At 50.1% G+C, this 21095-nt stretch overlaps 1 protein-coding gene across 2 annotated transcripts in view; it reads left to right on the top strand.

Annotated features, from left to right (window-relative positions):
• Positions 1–12114, top strand: part of PADI2 (peptidyl arginine deiminase 2) — a 48984-nt gene extending 36870 nt beyond the window's left edge. For both annotated transcript variants that reach the window (XM_080657730.1, XM_080657731.1), the window contains 5 exons: positions 2258–2402; positions 3321–3414; positions 5083–5168; positions 7889–8017; positions 9168–12114. In XM_080657730.1, coding sequence (XP_080513856.1) covers positions 2258–2402; positions 3321–3414; positions 5083–5168; positions 7889–8017; positions 9168–9401 — 688 coding nt within the window. In that variant the 3' untranslated portion in view covers positions 9402–12114. The remainder of the gene's footprint in view (positions 1–2257; positions 2403–3320; positions 3415–5082; positions 5169–7888; positions 8018–9167) is intronic.
• Positions 12115–21095: the final 8981 nt, after the last annotated feature.

Genomic DNA, 21095 nt, shown 5'->3' with positions numbered 1-21095 from the left:
TAAGAGAAGCCAGGGTGGGGTGGGGGGCAGGGTGGGAGGTTACTCCGTCTCTTTAGGAGTGGCTTGGGTTGCTCACACATGGAGCAAATGACTGAGAGAACGAACCCCTCCCTTGACTCTCTGATGAGATACAGACATTTATGGAAAGAAAACCAAGTTAGCCAGTACATCTCAGCATAAAGTAGGATCAAATATAAACCTAAATAAAAAGCTATCTTCCCGAAAGGGGAGGCTCTATAGTGAGATTATAGGCCACGTCGGGAAGGGATGAGGAGTCTGGAGAAGGAACACTGAAAGAGAGGAATGGGAGCACACCAACCAGTCCTAGAGGGGCCATACACAAAAGAGTCCTAAGACGGCATGGCCCTGCCCCAAAGCCTGAGTGCCTGGCTCCATGGCTGGTCCACAACACCCTCCTTCCATCCTCAGATGCCCCCCCCTCCCCCAGTCAGTGAAAAGGCAGAGTCTCCCTTGGTCAGGCAGTTGCTGGGGAGGTAGTGAGTACTGTGGGTCCTCACTTCACAGAAGGGCTGCCAGGAACCTGCACACAGGGGACCGGCCAGGATTGGTGCACCAAGTCCCTCAGCCACATGGGATGCCCTACCTTCTTAGTGGAGGCCACTGGCACGTCAGTGACCATTTGCCCGCCTTTCTGTCCTTCTCCCTCCACTCAGTAGCCTCATCCATTCAGCAGGCATTTCCCAAGCACCAGCCAAGTGCCCAGCCCTGTGTCAAGCATGAGGCTCCATCAGGAAGCCCAGGCCATGCCTTCAAGGAACTGGTGATTGAACAGACATGAAACAAGGGGGTGCACAGTGATATAAGGGATGTTAGGGAGCCCGAGGAACCCAAGGAGGGGGTCTCTGGCCCCCATGGGGAGTTCAGAGAGGGCTTGGAGAGACAAATATTTATTGAGAGCCTTCTCGGTGACCAGGCATTATTCTAGGCCAGGGGTGGGCAAACTTTTTGACTCGAGGGCCACAATGGGTTCTTAAACTGGACCGGAGGGCCGGAACAAAAGCATGGATGGAGTGTTTGTGTGAACTAATATAAATTCAAAGTAAAGGAGCGGAGGGGAGAGCAAGAGAACCGGATAGAACAGCCGGATCCGGCCCACGGGCCGTAGTTTGCCCAAGGCTGTTCTAGGCTCTGGGGACACAGCAGTGAGCCAGACAAAGTCCCAGCTCTCGGGGAGTTTTAATTAGGGTGGGGGGAAGTACAGGAAATAAACATGGAAGCAAGAAAATAAATAAGACACCTCTGGGTGCTAATAAGTATAATGAAGAAGATAAAATAAGGTTACATGATAAAGAGTGATGGGGCAAGGGTACTTTAGCGTTTGTGGTTTTGAGAAAGTAACTTGAAAATGAGGGCTGGGTGATGAAAAAGAGGCAGCCATGGGGAGATCAAAGGGAAAGAACATTCCAAATAGAAGGAACAGCAGTGGCAAAGCCTTGAGTGGTAACAAGCTTAGCAGGTAGCTGGAGCAAATAGAACAAGAAGGAAGAAGGGGACATGAGGAAGGAGAATCGGGCAGGGGCCCATCAGAGAGGAATTTGTTATCTACCATAAGGACCTTCTGTTATATTCTAAGGGTAATGGGGAGATTGAAGACCTCAAGGAGTCTGGAAATCAGGAAGGGCTTCCTGGAGGAAGTGTCACTTGAATAGATTAAAAATTAATTAAGTAGAAGTTAATGTAGCAAAGAGGCACAAAGGCTAGGGCAGATTTTGGAACCATGCCTGTGCCCTAGACCAGTGGTCGGCAAACTGCGGCTCGCAAGCCACATGCGGCTCTTTGGCCCCTTGAGTTTTTAGCAAAGGCCAGCTTGGGAGTACCCTAATTAAGTTAATAACATTGTACCTACCTATATAGTTTAAGTTTACAAAATTTGGCTCTCAAAAGAAATTTTAATCGTTGTACTGTTGATATTTGGCTCTCTTGACTAATGAGTTTGCCAACCACTGGTCTAGACCTTCTAGCCGTCCAGGCAGGACCCCTGAGCACAGAAGCTGGGGCTGAAGGCTGGGCTCCAGGCCCTTTGCACAGGCTCTAGCTGCAGTGAATGCTCCCTTCTCTCCCCTTCGGCTCAAACACCTCCCTGCCTGCACCAGGTTCTCTCAGCCCTGCAGCGCCGGCTCCTTCCCATGACTGCTCTGCTGATGCCACCCTGGGTCCAGGGGCTGCAGGCCTCCTGGTGAGGCAGGCATGGTGGGCAGCCTTCTAAAACGCTGCCTCCTCCCCAACCCTGCCCCAGGTCCGGCGGTCGGAGGATGACCAAGATCGTGAGGGAATTCCTGCAGGCCCAGCAGGTACAGGCGCCCGTGGAGCTGTACTCAGACTGGCTGACCGTGGGCCACGTGGACGAGTTCATGACCTTCATCCCTATCCCGGGCACAAAGGTGAGCTGGCTCCTGAGGCTGGAGTGAATAGGATAGTGGAGAACCCATGTGCTTGTCAGCAGAGGGTGGGATCTAGAGGAAGTGGAAGAAGGAATTAGGCCGAAGGTGGTTTGTATGTTGTAGGTGTAGCAGCTAAATTTTTTTAAATATCTTTTTATTGATTTCAGAGAGGAAGGGACAGGGAGAGAGAGATAGAAACATCAATAATGAGAATCATTGATCAGCTGCCTCCTGCACGCCCCTACTGGGGATCAAGCCTGCAACCTGGGCATGTGCCCTGACCAGGAATGGAACGGTGACTTCCTAGTTCACAGGTCGATGCTCAGCCACTGAGCCACACTGGCTGAGCTAAATTTTTAACCCAATATTTCCAAAAGATTAGCCTTTCCACATGTTAGCAATGATAGATTTTGCATTCTTTTTTGCATAAGTCTTTCAAATCTGGTGTGTGTTTTCCTCTTAACATCTCAATTCCGACTAGGCACAGTTCAGATGTCCAATAGCCGCACAGGCTAGTGGCTACTGCTTTGGCCGTAACGCCCCAGAGAGCATGCGTATGGGCCTGGGGCTCTGGAAAGAGGTTCTCTCACTCTCTGAAATAAAAGGAATGGCTGCAATTGCATACCCTGGCAATTGTGTACAAATGGCCTGGCCTCTTGGCCACTTGAAGAAGCTCTTCCCTATGTCCAAGACCACCCGTGACTCTGAGCTTTGACTCCCTGGAGGGATTTCGATAGCTGGGAGAGTGGGAAATATTCCTCTGACATAAGAAAACCCCACCAGGCAGCCTTTGCCACGCGCCGGCCGCTGGGCGTGGGGGGGCTTGAGACAAATGCAGACAGGGCTCTGGGTCCTGAGGGCAGGGCTCCCTCACGCTCCGCGGCCACTTCCCCTCAGCTGACACTGTCCCTCTTGCAGCAATTTCGGATGCTCATGGCCAGCACCTCGGCCTGCTACAAGCTCTTCCGAGAGAAGCAGAAGGAAGGCCATGGCGAGGCCATCATGTTTAAAGGTGAGTGCCCACGGGGCCCAGGCAGGGAGCGGGGGCTGAACCCCCAGACAGACCCTGGGGAGGATGGGGCTGATGACCGGGTTATATTCTAAGGGTAATGGAGGAGATGTCACCTGGGGTTGCCCTCCTGTCCCTGAGCACCCAGCTCCATGGGCGTCTGGTCGGCTCCAGGCTGTCTCCGTGGTGGGAAGCATCCTGGACCGTGAGCTGCCCACTGCTCCTTAGTGTATCAGCAGCAGCGCCGAGGGCTCCTCCGGGACCTGGAGTAAACTTTAAATGGCCCCAGACCCAGAGGAGACTGAGATGGTTCAAAACTGATGTACAATCTGCCTTCAAGGACCTCGTGTTTTAGAAAGGGAGAAAGGGAGAAACATACATCCTGCATTTGAGGGGCAGGAAGAAAAGGGGGAGTCAGCAGGCCTGCTCTACAACCACCACTGTCAGTCCCAGCGTGGGACTTACCTGCGTCCTTGAGACAGCCACACAGAACTGGGACAGACATAGGCGGGGGTGAGGTTTGCTCTTAAATTAATCATGGGAAGACGGACAGCGGGTCAGGCGGGGAGAGTGAGCCAGGTCAGATGGGCCATGGCAGTTTCTTACGCTTTCCTTAAATTACCTTTGGTCCCTTGCAGGTTGGTTTCTCCTGGCCACCTACTTCCAAAAGGCTCCTCCCTTAGGCGGGCTGACACTTACACACATGGCTGCCCTCCCCGTGCAAAGGCAGGGTTCCTGACAGGGACTGCTGGCTAGGACAGGCAGGACCAGTTTAAGGACAGACAGGACCCGTTAAGGCCGCTGTCCTTTTAAATCCTTCACTGATGGAACTTTTTTTTTCTGGGGTTGGCAGGCATGAGTCTTGACTTTCTGGAGGCTTCGTTCTATACTAAACATGCCTCCAAAGCTATCCATAAGATCTGAAAACCATTATCTTTGTACAAATACAGCTCAGCTATAGGGTGAGAGCCCCAATCTGTCTGCACTGACAAGCTATAGGCTGGGAAATACAATGTATCAGAGACTCTTCCCAGGATGTGCCACTAGCTTTGAGACGGTGGCCAAGTCATAGAACTTCTCTGTGCCTCAGTTTCCTCATCTTTCATTCTAGCGCATAGAAATGTGGGAAGATTACTGAGTTAATCCATGCAAAACATCTGGAAGCATGCCTGCACACAGTAGGTGCTCGATGAGCACCAGGTGTTACTCATCAGCGCAGAAACCACATGGGCCACGTGGTGTGGGATAGAAGGTAGATGCCGGCACAGAGCAGGGCAGGGGCCGAGCGTGTGGCAGGTCTGGAAAACAGGAGGGTGACACCTCTGGGCATCTTGCTCCTGCCATCCTCACCCTGAGGGCTGCTCATCCTCAGAAGCAGGCTCCAGGTAGAAGACTCAGGTGGCTCACTGTGCCACCCCACCCTCTAGCCAGAGAGAGAGTAAGGCAGCTGCCACCCACTCGCTGGCCTAGGGGACATGCCCTCCCCTCCATCCCCCCCACCCCCCAGAAAGGAGTGTGTGCTGCCATCCCAGGCAGAAGGGGCCTCGTTTCTCCCAGGCTTGCCCTCCTGTGCCCCAGCCTGTTCCCAGCCCCATCTCCCTCGCCCTAGCAGTCAGCCCAGAAGCTGGCATACCTGAGGCTAAACTGTCCCCTGTCCTCTGATCCCCACAGGCTTGGGCGGGATGAGCAGCAAGCGAATCACCATCAACAAGATTCTGTCCAATGAGAGCCTGGTGCAGGAGAACCAGTACTTCCAGGTGCTGGGCGGGGCAGGGGCCCGGCTGCTGCTGGGTGGGGTGGGGCAGAGGGCCCCTGGGACTGTGCCCGCTGTCACCTCTCACATCCTCAGGGCTTCCGTAGGGAATGGCCAAGGGTTCAGAGCACATGAGAGACGGAAAAGCTTCAGTGAGCATTGGGTTCAGCCTCCCTGTTTGACCCCGTGCTAAAGCCGGGAGCTAAAGGGTGACAAAGACAGGATGTGCGTCCGCAGAGGCTAAAACAGGGGTGGGCAAACTTTTTGATTCGAGGGCCACAATGGGTTCTTAAACTGGACCGGAGGGCCGGAACAAAAGCATGGATGGCGTGTTTGTGTGAACTAATATACATTCAAAGTAAAGGAGCGGAGGGGAGAGCAAGAGAACCGGATAGAACAGCCGGATCCGGCCCGCGGGCCGTAGTTTGCCCATGGCTGGCGCTAGAAGCAGACAAGGGACCTGGGAAGGTAGGCATACCAGGCAGCACTGAAGAGCCCAGACTCTGTAAGGCTAGAGAGCCCATAACATTTGGGGGAGATGCACCCCTTTAAAATATGATGAAAGCGCCAGACCTGCTCTCCAGAAAAATGCATATATGAATACATGCCCTGAATTTAGCAAGATGAAATGGGTCCCTGGGTGAGGAACAAATAGTCACAAGAATAGTATGTGAAATGCTACCAGGTATGGGGCATTACTTTACATGCATGACCAGGTCAGGACAGCAGCCTGTCCTGGAACCAGCACTTCGTGGGAGGCAGGGAAGGGGTGCTCATTTATGTCAGAATGAAAAGCAGTTATGATCAGTCTCTATGGGGGGTTGCAGTAAGCAATCTTCGCTCTGGCCTGAGTCCAGCTCGCGGGTCCAGCAGCAGTTACATCATTGGAACAGTCTCTCTCCTCCATAAGTACCAAGTTTACAAAAATAAAAATAAAAAACACAGAAAACAAACCGATTTAAACAAAAACACGTGATTGGCTCATATACGAGGGAAGTCCCGTCGTGCAGTGGGTTTCAGGCACAACTTGATCAGGACTCCAGCTCCATTTACCTGCACTTCTTGGGTCTGCAGGTGCCCTTGTGGGTGGGAGCATAGCTGCAACAGTTCTCACATCCACCCAGAACACCACCCATAAAGACAGAGGTCTTATATGCCCCCAACAATGAAACAAAATGCCTTCCACCTGATCTACTTACTGTCCATCCCTGAACCCGTCCCTGGGGCAAGGCGGTAAGGGCGAGCGTCCACTAATTAGCTCTCACCAGAAAGTGCGCGTGTGGGCAATCCAAGGCAGCCTTGCAGGGGAAGGGGTGGAGTGGAGGCTGGAGAAGCGAAATCCACAAAACCCAAGCCAAGTTCACAAAACCCCTCGGTGGCTATCTGAAAGTTGACGTTATTAGAATATCTGCTCTCTGGTCATTTTTTGGCATTTGATAGATCTGAGGCGAATTCTGGGGTGAATTATGAGGTGAAATCATGCCCCTCCCCACTTTTGGCAGTACGACCTGGGGGACCTCACTAAGAACTCCATGTCTTCAGTCCTCTCAACTGGGGTTCACCTGCCTCCGGGTTCCAGGTGGCGACCCCAAGTATTCATTCCTTACCAGCCTCTCCCACACCCCCTTGGCTTTCTCCCTGCGGAGTAGACACCCTTGGCTAGCCTCCCCATTCCCCGAGGGTCCAAAATGCCGTTAGAACCTTCCCTGGAAGCAGATTCTATCAGAGCAGCCTTCTCCATCTCCCAGAGGCTCCTGCCTCACCTTTCTCCTGGACACAGGCTCTCCCAGATGCTTGGGGCTTCTCCCCAGACAGGCATCCTTGTGGCCTGAGAGTTCAGTGTGTCCAAGGCCCTGGGTCAGCCACACCCATCTCCTCTTGCCTGGTTCTCAATTCTAGGGCCCCCCTAGTCTCACCTCCTGGGGTGGCCTGAAGAGTCCACGAGAGACTGTGTGGCAAGCACTTAGCACTGGGTCTGGCTCATTGACTGAGCACTTACTGGTAGGATTGCTGTGATCTCCCACTCCATTACTGCTGTGCCTGAGCCCTGCTGAGGGCACTGGAGAGGGCAGGGGCGCTAGATGAGCCTGGAAGGCTCCCTGAAGTGCTGGGCGCTGGCTCTGATGCTGCAGACAAGTGTGGAGTTGACAAAGGTGGGGCAACCAGGAAAGCCAGCGCCCCTGTACCTGTCACTACAGAACCAATAAGCAGACAAGGATTGAGTCTTTCTGGGGCCGTTACTCACATAGCTGGTGATCTGAGAAGGTGGCGCGTTTTGTACCCTAAAGACCATCTTACATCTCATCTCAAGCCGGCCCTTTTCATAAGGAGAAGAAAAGTGTAGGTGAAGGGGTTTGGAATTCAGGGGGGGGGGAGTAAATCCGATAAAAGCTGCAGTCTAGTGACCTTCTGAGCATCCCCTGAGCATCCTCTCATGACCAGTGATTCTTCATCTGCATCCTGGGCAGGGACTCTCTCTCCCTGGAGCACAGTGGCTCAGATATCGTCTTGGTCGCTTGCAGCCCTCCTGGGGCACGAAGGTTGGATTGCTTGCGGGTCTCCTGAAGTCAGGGCAGGTCCCGTCATACACTCCAGGCCCCGGAACAATAGCTTCTACATGCACCAGTTACCAAGCCTAGTAACCACGTACCTACAGCTATATACAGTTCTGTATCAGTGGCAGGGATGTCCTCTCTCATTGCCTGCCCTCCCTCCCCCTCCCAGCGCTGCCTGGACTGGAACCGTGACATCCTCAAGAAGGAGCTGGGGCTGACGGAGAAGGACATCATCGACCTGCCTGCTCTGTTCAAGATGGACGAGGACCGCCAGGCCATAGCCTACTTCCCAAACATGGTGAGGCGCTCGGGGCCCCAAACCCCACCTAGGCCAGTCAGGGGGCAGCCAGATCCAGAAGGACCCCTGGGCTGAGGCCGTCCATCGGGAGGCCCAGGTCCCAGTCCTGGCTGAGCTGCTGTGTGGCCTCAGCACCCACCCCAGGCGCTTGGCCTCTCTGGGCTCACTCCCTCTGAAGGGAGATAGGCTCATCCTGGCTGCCTCACTGGCTCCTGGGGAACCCTTTACCTTAAACAGATAGGAAAGGGCTGGGTAAGTTAAAAAGGCCTTTATGGAGCCCTAGATTGTGTGGATCAGTGGATAGAGCATCGGCCTGTAGACCAAAGGGTCCCGGATTCAATCCCGGCCAAGGGCACGTACCTTGGATGCAGGCTTCTTCCCAGCCTGGGCCCTGGTGCAGGAGGCAACCAACTGATATAATACTCACATCTATGTTTCTCTCTGTCTTTCCCTCTCTCTTCCACTCTCTCTAAAAATCAATGGAAAAATATCCTCGGGTGAGGATTTAAAAAAAAAAAAAAGACCTTTATGCACAGGGGATAGACAGGGGAATTCTTGTTATCATATGACAGTGGTCGGCAAACTGCGGCTCGCGAGCCACATGCGGCTCTTTGGCCCCTTGAGTGTGGCTCTTCCACAAAATATCACAGCCTGGGTGAGTCTATTTTGAAGCAGTGGTGTTAGAAGAAGTTTAAGTTAAAAAAATTTGGCTCTCAAAAGAAATTTCAATTGTTGTACTGTTGATATTTGGTTCTGTTGACTAATGAGTTTGCCGACCACTGTTCTACGAGATAGAAAGAGGTTCAAACATACACAAATAGATACATGTACGCATTTACATGCATGCATGCATGTACACACAAATACACATGTGCATTTACATGCACGTGCTGCTGCATACATATATAGCTATGTGCACGGGCATATACATGCACCTACATACAGAAGAAAGCCTGATTTTCCACTTCAGCTCTGCCATGTATGAGTTGCTTAGTCCCCTCTGTGCCTCAGTTTCCTCATCTGTAAAGTGGGGACAAATCACAATACGTACTTCATAGAGTTGTTGGGACGGTCCAGTAAGTTTAGAACAGGGCTGGGTGCATAGTAGGTGCTCACTAAACAGGAGCTGTTGCCCTGCCCTCCATCACAGGTGAACATGATCGTGCTGGACAAGGACCTGGGCATCCCCAAGCCGTTCGGGCCCCAGATCGAGGAGGTGTGCTGCCTGGAGACGCACGTGCGCTCGCTGCTGGAGCCCCTGGGCCTCTGCTGCACCTTCGTGGACGACATTTCCGCCTACCACAAGTTCCTGGGAGAGATCCACTGTGGCACCAACGTCCGCAGGAAGCCCTTCGCCTTCAAGTGGTGGCACATGGTGCCCTGACCTGCAGCGGGCGCTGTGTGCCGGTCTCAGCCCACCAGGAAGCGGTATTGCGGCTAGGCCGGCCCTGTGGTTCTTATGAGGGCAAGAAGCCCCTCAGCCATTAGCATCAAGAAACTTTGAAAAAACAAAACAAAAAAGTTTATTACTTACAGGACCTGAAAATTACCCAGCACACCTGGGGCCACACAGCGAGGTCATGGGGCGAGAGAGCGCACGGGTCTGGGGTTCTGCTTTTATTGGGGTCGAGGGTGGGGGCCTAGGGTTCCCCCAGGCTCACTCTTCATTGGCACATTTAAAACGTAAGAGTGGGATGTGAAAGCCCAGAAGAGGAAAAGCCAGCTGCCCAGATGGTCAGTTATCAAAGTCAACCAAGATCTCTAAGAGACAGGAGCCCGGGGAAGTGGCCGGGGTGGGGCCGGCAGAGAGACGATGTGCGAGAGCCATCATCGAAGTGGCCGCCTCGGCAGTCCGCTTCAGCCAGGCTCCTGCATGGCAGCCCAGAGAAAACCCCAGTCAGGGCCACACTACCAGGGCTCGGCACGTCCCTCCCCTCCCGAGTTCTCCCCCAGAGCTCCCCCTGCCCAACCAGACCCAGTGGGAGGCCTGCAGGAACTGGGGAGGGATTTGGGATGTCGGTGCCTTGCCCTCCCTCAGAAGGCCCTCAGCATCCACTGATGTCACCCCCAGGGAACCTCAACTCTGTCCTTCCTGAAAAACAGCCGGGCGCTTGGCCAGTATCGGTACAGCCCTGACATGAAAACAGCCAAGCCGCAGCTCCCCAGATCCTTCCCCAGAGAAGCCCTAGTCCCTTGTCCAAAACTGCGAGCAGGTGAGGGGAGGAGGTTCAGGGCTCGCCAGTTCTCCTGGTGGCCATGCCCTGAAGGCAAGGTCGGTCACATGGAGAAGGACTTGGGACCCCGATGTACCTTAAGCTGCCATCATCATTTCAAATTCACCAGCCTCCGGGTTCCAGGTGGCAACCCCAAGTATTCATTCCTTACCAGCCTCTCCCACATCCCCTTGGCTTTCTCCCTGTGGAGTAGACACCCTTGGCTAGCCTCCCCAATCCCCGAGGGTCCAAAATGCCGTTAGAACCTTCCCTGGAAGCAGATTCTATCAGAGCAGGCTTCTCCATTTCCCAGAGGCTCCTTCTGCCTCACCTTTCTCCTGGACACGGGCTCTCCCAGATGCTTGGGGCTTCTCCCCAGACAGGCATCCTTGTGGCCTGAGAGTTCAGTGTGTCCAAGGCCCTGGGTCAGCCACACCCATCTCCTCTTGCCTGGTTCTCAATTCTAGGACCAGTCCCTGACCTCCCTCTTCTCACAGGTGCCTCTACTTCTCATTCTGGCCTTGTCCCAGGGTATAATTAAACACCTGACCCTCCTCCCCAGTCATCAGACCCAACACCTAGGGACCCTGGCCCAGCCTCCAGCCAGAAGAGCCAGTTCCGGGCCAGCTGCTGGCCTTGGGGACAGATTGATTCTCCCATTGAAGTTCACCAGGGCATGTGCTGCAGACCCTCTCGTGTGGACATAACCAGGTTAGTTCTCTGGCTCCCCTGACAAGACTCAGCTGCAACTAAAAAAAAAGTTCCTTCAGCACCAGCTGATGTCAGGAGAATACATGAATTATAGTTCCACACTGAGGATTAAAACGAACCAATTTATAACCGATGAAAAGATGATAAATTTGTATTCTTGGGAGACAAGGATTTTCTCCCTGGGTTATTTCACTCAGTCATCCAATAAACATTTGCTGTGTGCCTACTAAGTGCCAGGCACAGTGCTGGGTCCTGAGGCTACAAGGGTTAGTAGCAAACCGAACGTGGCCCCTTCTTCACGGAGCCAGCAGTTCCCAACATGGCATGCCCACCTTTAAAAAGCCAGCATTTGCCCCTTCAGTGATGTGCTCTTTAGAAATGCCGGGCTGCTGTATTCAGAAAATGCACCGGGCACGCAGCTTTCTGCAAGTCACTGTTTCAGAGAAATAAAAGGCTGGAGGGGGGGTGGGGGGAGAGAGCGATCTTCATGACACAGACCTCCTTCCTGTCCAGCTGGGCCAGGACCACCCGAAATATCAGACCCCAGAGCCTTCCGAAGCAAATGTGTCCCTGTGGGGACAGTGGCCCCTGTCTTTGGGGGACAAAGCCCCAGATCTTCTCTCCAACCCCAGAGCTGAAGACACCAAGTGCCTATTGGAGGTTGTTTTTCTGGAGACTTAGAGTTTGTTGTGTGTGTGTGTGTTGGATTAATGTGGGTTTTCAGGCTTGCTTTCATTTTTTTCTAGTCTAAAGGGGAAGTAAGTGCTTCCCATGAAGAGACAGTGTGTATTTATAGGTTTTTCTAATGCTCTCCCGGTCGATAAGTCAGTAATTCCTGATGATTCTGGAACCCTCAGGACTCAGGCACCTGTTCCCATCTTGCTTGCCCACCTGTGTGACTACCCTGGGTGTGGACACTCCCTCTCCCCCCGCCCCATGGACTCATTGCTCTTTCCCAACCCCACTTCCTATAAATTGTAGGCCTAGAATACACTTCTGTGTTGCAAAACTCAGCAGAGTTCCTGTTTCCATCGTTATTTTGAAATACGTTATGTAAGAGGGCAGCGTTGTTGTCAAGATGGCACAGTTTCAACTTTCTGGACAAGAGGCCATGATGGAGATCAAAAGATGTGGGGGAAGAGCCTGATTAAACAGCAATAAAATAAACGGTGAGAGGCTGTTGGTATGATGTTCATTGCTGCCTCCTGGACACGACCTGGAGGGACGCCGACCACATGGCCCCTCTCCTGGTCCTACAGCCCCTGCTCTTCTGGACACCCTGCTTTTCTGGGCACAGGGTCGGGGCCTCTCAGCAAGGGTATCCCAAGGGTTTGGAATCCCCCACATACTCAGTGGATGTGTATGACATGGCCACCACCCAAGGTCAAGACCAATACCCACAATAAAGTCTGACTGTGTTTTTCTGGTGGGGTTCCCCAGAAAAACCCTGAGATGAGCATTTGAGAACCAGTGATTTATTAAGGAAGTGCCTCTAGGAGACGCCAGGAAGGGAGTGAAGAGAGCAGGACGTAAAAAGAGAAGAAGCCAAACAAGAGTGTGGTTTCAGGTGGAGCCCCCGCCTGCTCACTGGGGAGCTCTGGAGTCTGTGTGGTGTCTCAGAGTTCCTGCATCTGCAAATGGAGTGTTGTGCACCTGCACCAGTCAATCATTATCTATGAGAATAGTGGCTCTCAGAATGGGTTCGAGGGCACTAGTAACCCATGGGTAATCATCTAAAGAGGATCGTAGCTGTGGTTTTTAGCAGCAAAGTCGCAGGAACTGGGGATGAGCTCCCAGAACCGGAAAGGGATCTGGGCAGGGCACCAACAGTGTCCGCTGCTCTGGGGAGTACCATGTTCTCACAACGTGGAATTGTTACACATAGGTACTTGTGATTTAACCCATGGTATAAAAATCCATACAACGCAGCCATGGTCTAACAGGGTCTTTGAGGCCCTGAAGTTGCTTGCTGAGCCTAGAAGCCACTTCCAAACTCTTTGGGGTGCACTGGGGGCTTCTTACCCCTTAGTCCCATCTTGGGCTTCTGGATTGATGCTTTGGTGCAGCCATTTTAAGGGGCCACTGCAAAACAAAAATCACTAGTTCTCTTACTCTCAGACGTAACTCATAGGTCCAGCCCTCTAAGATCTCTCTTCTCTTTTATACCCAACTCATGTGGCCCAAGCCACAGCAAGGCCAATCTTCAATGGGTTTTCCTGACCCACTTGTTTCTGAGTCTCCCTAAGGGATGCTGGTGTGCTAAATCCATCCTGGTGGTGTTTTCACATTTGGCCACTCACTCGCCTCAGGATAGATGAAAAGTCACCCCAGAGTCTTCTAGAATAGTACTTCCCAATAGAAATATAATGCAAGCCACATAGGTCATTTTACATTTCCTAGTAGCCACGGTGTTCAAAGTAAAAAACTGGTGATATTCATTTTAATAATATGTTTTATTTAATCCATCATATCCAGATAATTGTCATTTCAACATGTTATAAAACTTTATAAATACTAATGAAATAGTTTACATTCTTTTTGGGTAGAAAGTCTTTGAAAGCTGATCTATACTTTACACTCTCATCTCTATTCAGACTAGTCGGATTTTGAGTGCTCAATGGCCACAAGTGGCTATCATACTGGAAGGCATAGTTCTGGAAGTCTCTCTGCCAGGCTGTAGAAATAGACACATTTCTTAAGTCCCCAGAGTCCAGAGAGTCTGGCTGACATGCCTAACAGAAGTTTAGCATTGTAATACCAAAAAGAGAAGTCTAAAACAAGCACGGGTCCTCTCTGCCCTGCTGTGCAGAGCCTCGCCCCTCCAGAGGGTCCTCCTGCCTGAACCATGGCTGACGCTTTGTTACCAGGTCCGGCTTGCTTTTCAGCAAGGGGGGTGCCCTTGGCCAGGTCAACATGGGAACCCTACCAGCCCCATGGAAAGAAAAAACACTCCCTCACCTCTGGCCTCCTTCCCTTCACCATTCCCTGGGACGCAACTTGATTCTGCATTTTAATGTAAGATGTTGTCCTGGGGTCGCAGGTGAAGGAAGTTGAGTCCTCATTATCCCAGCCCCTTCATTCCAGCTCTGAGCCGTACTATGGCACAGCCTGTGGAAGTGGGGTTCTCCCCTCCCGCCCCCCAACAAAAGAGCAACCAGGGATGAATTCTGCCTTCCAGTGGGACTTATCCAGGATCCTCACCCAAGTGGCATTAGGTCCCAGGGGCTGATGGCAATGTTATTTGTAACTTAATATAGTAAGTGACACCAAAGGACAGCTTGTGGACTCTCTTCTCCAGATGGACAAGCAGAAAAGGACTTGCTCAGGCAGAAAGCTCAGCCTTGTCCCCTGCCTGGCTGAAGGGAGAAGCCACCCCCTGACCAGCTGGTCTCCTTTTCAGCGCTGTTCTCTAAGAAAGCACAGGGCTGGTCCTCGCTAGCTGGTCACGAAGCAAACTGCCAGGTTCGGGTCAACTTGCTTTGCCTCAGCCCCTCGTGCTCTGCAAGCTGAGGCCCGCTTTCTCACAGTCATGGGCCTACCCCCAGCCGACTCTCTAAGAAGTCCCTGACCAGCATGCCAGGCCCTATTCACAGGCGACTGTGCTACTGAATGTGTTGAAGAGATACAGTCAACCCTTAAGAGGAATGTCTTGTTTCCTTCCTGATGGCAATTTCTCGCACATCATCGGTGCTCAGCAAATATGTTTTGGATGAAAGCATGAAACGTCTGTTCAGCCAAGCAACAGAAGCAGAAATAGCAACCCAACCAGATGTGAAGTAATCACAGCCACTATTTTTTTTAACACTGACTACATGCCAGACACCTGCCAGATTGAAGTATATGACATGCCATTTTGAAGGTCAAAACGGTCACCTGGAGTGGTTCAGCCTAATATTTTACATTCATCGTCTCATCTAATTCTCACAACAAAGCTATGAGGTTATTATCCCCACTTTACAGATAAGGAAACTGAGGCTCAGAGAGAAAGTGACTTGCTGAAGGTTACACAGCATGAAGTATGGGATGGCTCCACCTGCTAAACCCCTGCTCTTGACGACCTCATCTTGGAAATAACTTCCTAACCCAAGTTCAATGTCATCATTCTTTTATTCATAAATGTTGCCTTTGCACCAGTCATTTTTTTAACATACTAGATGGTCCTATTAGAATCTTACATTTAGAAAACCCTGTTACCTGTAAGCAAGATGTCTAGAGATTATAGGGTTCCTATAAACCCCTCAAAGGCAATACAGCCCAGAGAGAAATGACCTCTACACAGCACAGTATGTGCTCTCGAGGCTTTAGCTTAGAATAAGATGGCATCGCTAAATCATGAAAACCAAATAATATTCATTCATTTACCCATTCATTCTTTTTTTTTCTCCCATTGACGTTCACTGTAAGCATCTATTGTCAGGAAAACTAGAAAGATCATGTAAGTTTTCATCTAAACCACAGTGAAAGAGGGCACTACAAATAATTCCACCGGGATAGCAGGTGGAAACCAGAACCAGGCTGGGCAAACCGGGATGTCTGTTCTTCCTGGAATGAGACACGATCTCAGCCCCCAAGAAACTGACTGACAGCTGGGTCAGGGAGACAGACAGGAGAGAGCAACGAGGCAGGCTGATGGAGCAGGCACTTGATAACTATTTGCCAAATCCTATATAATAAAAGGCTAATATGCAAATAGACCAAACGGCGGAACAACCAGAACAACCGAATTGCCGGTCACTATGACGTGCACTGACCACCAGGGGGCGTGTGCGGAACATGGTGGGCATTGGCTGTGGCAGGATGGTGGAGCAGGTGAGCAGGGGCGCCAGACCAAGGCAGGGCACCAGACGCTGTCATCGGGGCGAGCCTCTGGTGGTTACTGAAAATTCTTTGCTCCCGCACACCGCGGTCCCGCCCGGTACTCGCACCCGCAGCCAGTGCCAGAGCCACCACTTGCACCTGCTGCCGGTGCCTGGTGCCCATCCTGATCACTTGGCGCCATCAGCAGGTGCGAGCAGCAGCTGCCGGCCCTGATCACCCCTGAGGGCTTCTCCACCTCCCCCTGCTCCTGAGGGGCTATTGGGGCAGCAGCCACCGTGTACCCGCTGACAGCACCAGCCCGCTCACACCCACTGCTGGCACCAACCCCAATCGCTCCGTGCCATCAGCGGGTGGAAGTGGTGGTGGTGGGAGCGGGACTGCAGGCAGAAAGGGGACCAGGGGCCACAGCAGGAGGGGCTGAGTGGGGGTGCGGAGGATGGGCCAAGACCCGCCCCTGAGCCTACTGCAGCCTCGTGGCCCACAGTTCCTTTCAAAGTACACGAATTCGTGCACTGGGACCCTAGTGGAGAAATAAATCAGGTACAAAAGGCTGTGGATTCACACACACACACACACACACACACACACACACACACATACACACACACACACACATACACACACCACAATTATTTCCAGCTGGGAGAGGGTATTCATTTGGGCTAGGATGAGTGGCTGTGGAATGAATGAAGATAGGGATGAATGACGGGGGAGAGAAGGGAGAAAGAGATGCCAAGCTGAGTAGCAATACAAAGAGGCATGTGTGACGGGTTTGGGAAATGGTGATCACGATGGCTAAGATAGAGACTGAAGTCATGCGGGAAACACTAGCGTTTGAGCAATGGGACCCCCTAAATGTTTGGAGTAGCTGGATCCACATGACCAATCTTGTATTTTAGAAAGAGGACAGTAACATGTATTTCTGGATTGCTATTAAGCCAATAGGAAAAACATTTTTTAAAAACTGCCCGAGGAATGATCAAACCGTGGTACATCCCCACGCTTAACTATTTTGTACCATGTAATATGAAATAGATCCACGTGTACGGACAAGGGAAGAATTCCAAGACAGAGCACTTGATGTTGGCTTTTTTTTTTTTTTAATCTAGCAAAGCCATGGATTTCTGTAGCAACATACATATGCTTATACATGCAAAGAAAAAGATATGGAAGCGATCCCTTGAAACTAACAATAGCAATCACTTCTGGGAAAGGAAGTGTGTGACTGAGGGGATTTAAACTTTATGTTGCTTGAAATTTTTACATAGTGAGAATTTAATTATGTATTTTTAAATAATAGTTTAAAGCTGCCTGAAACCCTTGGGATCTTATTTATGCTGAAGTCTCCCCCTCCTGATTAGCATAATCTCTTTCCCCTAATAAGTCACAGTTCTCTTAACCTCCTGTTTTCCCCTAACTGGGCTTCCTACCACCAGGTTAAGAGTGATAGCTCCTCACAGATATTAATTCATTTACTCCTCCTCCATGTGAGATGATTACGATTCTTTTCCCCACTTTACACAACAGGAAACTAATGCACAGAGAGGTTAAGTAACTGGTTTAAGGTCACACAGTAAATGGCTGGTATAATAGGATTTGAATTCCCAAAGGCCTGCATACTTAGCACTCCACCTCCCTGCCTCTCTAGAAGGTCGACTTCCTTTTTTTGTAATAAAGACCCCTCTTTTAAAAAAAAAAATGTGTTTTTATTGATCTCAGAGAGAGGAAGGGAGAAGGAGAGAGAGAGATGGAAACATCAATGATGAGAGAGAAACATTCATTGGCTGACTCCTGCACGCCCCCTATTGGGGATTGAGTCCACAACCAGGACATGTGCCCGGACCAGGAATCAAACCATGACCTCCTGGTTCATAGCCGATGCTCAACCCCTGGGCCACACCGGCCAGGCTTGACTTGCTTTTAACGTTCTGCATCCCTCTGACTGGTTCTGTTGCCTATGAGCGGATATGTCACCACTACAGATGAATAGTTACCACCATTGCTTTTCTGCATTTCATTACATGGTTCTGTCTCTGATAGAAAGGAGTGCTCAGAATTCAGATCAGCTGGAAAGGGAGTTTTCTCATGGACTGTGTTCACAAAGCGCACACCCACACACACCCAGAGGATCAAATTAACCGCTAATTTGAGAGTATGCTGGTGATGTGGCAAGCAGATGGGAGTGGCACAGAGGTTAGCAGGGTGAGTGAGCTCGTGTGTGTGTGTGTGTGTGTGTGTGTGTGTGTGTGTGTGTGTGTGTTGCTATAGGGTCCGGCAACGTGACAGTCCCCAGAAGGCGTTGGGCCACTTGCTAAGTCCCAGCAGCTGAGCTGACTTCAGCGGTGTGAAACACAGCCCCATCTGGAGCGGGGGTGGCTCGTGACTTTTGCTCCGGGAGTTCCAAAGACTCTGCTCGTGAAATTGGAGAAGACTGTAGCATATGCTTGTCCCCATCCCACTCAGAGAGAATATTTTGAGAAGTCTAATTATATGGTGCAGTTTAGAGGGAAGAGGGTTCTAAGGGCAGGTTGGGAAGCCCTGGCAGTTCTGTGTGGTGAAGGCGCCCTCTGCAGGTGGAGCAGAGTGGTTGCAACCACTACGTTCCCATTGACCTTGGGCACGTGCTGGCAGCGCAGTGGTCTGCCTAACTGAAGATGCTGACCCCCCAGCTGTGTGACTTATTAGGGGGAATTGTTGACTCTCCTGAGTCTCAATTGTCTCAACTGCAAAGGAGGACAAAAATCCCTACTTCATGAAGGTTCTGATAATTAAAGAGAGAGAATGTATTCAAAGTGCTCTGCGGAGGGCCTGGTAGGCACTGAGTCCTCCAAAGATGGCAGCTATGAGCAGCAGCAACAATGGCAGCCCTGCCATCATGGTCACCGGCATCTTGAACAATAAAAGCAAAGATGACCACCAAGTGCCTTTACCAGGACAAAAAGGAATCAGAGCGATTGCTCCCCGTTCCCTTGACTGACTGACTGGGTTTTCTTTGAGAACAGTCTCTACTCAAAATTTTGACATTTTATTCATCATGGATTTTTGCATTTTTACTTTTTTAAAGATTGCATTAAAATATTATTTATCTTAATGACTACAGTTTTATAATATATTTTTTATTTCAGAGAGGAAGGGAAAGAGAGAGAGAGAGAATCATTGATTGGCTGTCTCCTGCACACCCCACACTGGAATCAAGCCTGCAATCTGGTCACATGTCCTGACTGGGAATTGAACCAGGACCTCCTGGTTCATAGGTCAATGCTCAACCACTGAGCCACGCCGGCTGGGCATGACTGAGTTTTTTGACCCTCTTAACTTTTGTGTACTCACCTTGCCTTAGACCTGACCCAGAAAATAAAGTTGCCTGAATTTTCACTTGGATCCCTGCCCCCCTAACCACCCACTCCACCCCAAGTCTCTCCTTTTACCTTCTGCAAGGAACAGGGACAGCACATCCTCTGTTTTTATTTATTTCTTCCTTCAACCAACCAACATCTAAGCATAGCTACTGTGTGCTAAGTCCCAAGCCATCTGTGGAAACAAACACGAATCTGTTCATTCATTGAGCATTTATTGGTCACCTGCTGTGTGCTCTGGGGACACACCAATGAACAAGACAGACATAATTCTTGACCTCTGGAGTGGGAGGCTCAGACAAAAAAAAATCTATAATAATAAAAGTGTAATATGCTAATTAGACTGGACGTCCTTCCAGACAAAGCCGGGGCTGCAAGGGAAGGCGGGTCCCGGGTGCCAGAGTGAAGCCGGTGCCAGCAGCCAGGGGAAGGAAGGCCTACTCTTACATGAATTTCATGCATCGGGCCTCTAGTATATTCATAAGGAACTAAAATTAAACTTGCAGATAGCAATAAGTTCTATGAAGAAAATAAAGTGAATGGGCCATGTCCTCAAAATGTCACAGTCTGGGAAGACAGATATGTAAATGGGCAATTGTTAAACCAGATGTGTGTGCATTGGTGGCAGATACAGAAGATGTATTGATGTGAGTGGCAAAGGGGTGCTTTCTTTTTTTTTTTTAATAAGTCTTTATTCAGATTATTACAATTGTTTCTCCTTTTTCCCCCCATAGCTCCCCTCCACCCAGTTCCCACCCCACCTTCTGCCCTTACCTTCCCCCCACTGTCCTCATCCATAGGTGTATGATTTTTGTCCAGTCTCTTCATGAACCCCCCATACCCCTTTCCCCCTGAGAATTATCAGTCCACTCCCTTTCTATGCCCCTGATTCTATTATATTCACCAGATTATTCTGTTCCTCAGGTTTTTAATTCACTTGATTTTTAGGTTCACTTGTTGATAGATATGTATTTGTTGTTCATAGTTTTTATCTTTACTTTTTTCTTCTTCCTCTTCTTTAAGAATACCTTTCAGCATTTTATATAATACTGGTTTGGTGGTGATGAACTCCTTTAGCTTTTTCTTGTCTGTGAAACTCTTTATCTGCCCTTCAATTCTGAATGATAGCTTTGCTGGGTAGAGTAATCTTGGTTGTAGGTTCTTGCTATTCATCACATTGAAAATTTCTTGCCACTCCCGTCTGGCCTGCATAGTTTCTGTTGAGAAATCAGCTGACAGTCGTATGGGTGCTCCCTTGTAGGTAACTGTTTTTCTCTTGCTGCTTTTAATATTCTCTCTTTGTCTTTTGCTCTTGGCATTTTAATTATGATGTGTCTTGGTGTGGTCCTCTTTGGATTCCTTTTGTTTGGGGTTCTGTGCGCTTCCTGGACTTGTAAGTCTATTTCTTTCACCAGGTGGGGGAAGTTTTCGGTCATTATTTCTTCAAATAGGTTTTCAGTATCTTGCTCTCTCTCTTCTTCTGGCACCCCCATAATTCTGATGTTGGTACGCTTGAAGTTGTCCCAGAGTCTTCTTACACTATCTTCAACTTTTTGGATTTTTTTTTTTTTTTTTTTTTTTTTTTTTGCTTTTTGCTTTTTCGGTTGAGTGTTTTTTGCTTCTTTGTATTTCAATTCTTTGACTTGATTCTTGTGTTCCTCTAGTCTGTTTTTGGGTCTCTGTATAATATTTTTTATTTCAGTCAGTGTATGTTTAATTTCTAGTTGGTCCTTTTTCATATCTTCGAGGGTCTCGTTATATTTATCGGCCTTTTCTAGGATATTCTTGAAAAGCCTTATAACCGTGGTTTTGAATTCTATATCCAGTCGTTTGTTTTCCTCCATTTCTTTCGTTTGTGATCTGATTCCTTGATGCCGCATTTTCACTGCTTCCCTGAGTTGGTAAGGTAGATTTGTGTGCTAGGTTTCCAATATGGCCCAGTGGGTCTGCCTCCCCAGTTAACCTGAGGTGGACACTCTT

Source organism: Plecotus auritus (genome assembly GCF_963455305.1).
Source record: "Plecotus auritus genome assembly, chromosome: 2".
In the NCBI taxonomy this organism is placed as follows: domain Eukaryota; kingdom Metazoa; phylum Chordata; class Mammalia; order Chiroptera; family Vespertilionidae; genus Plecotus; species Plecotus auritus.
The sequence above is the reverse complement of the archived record's forward strand: the minus strand, read 5'-3'. Positions and strand labels throughout refer to the sequence as shown.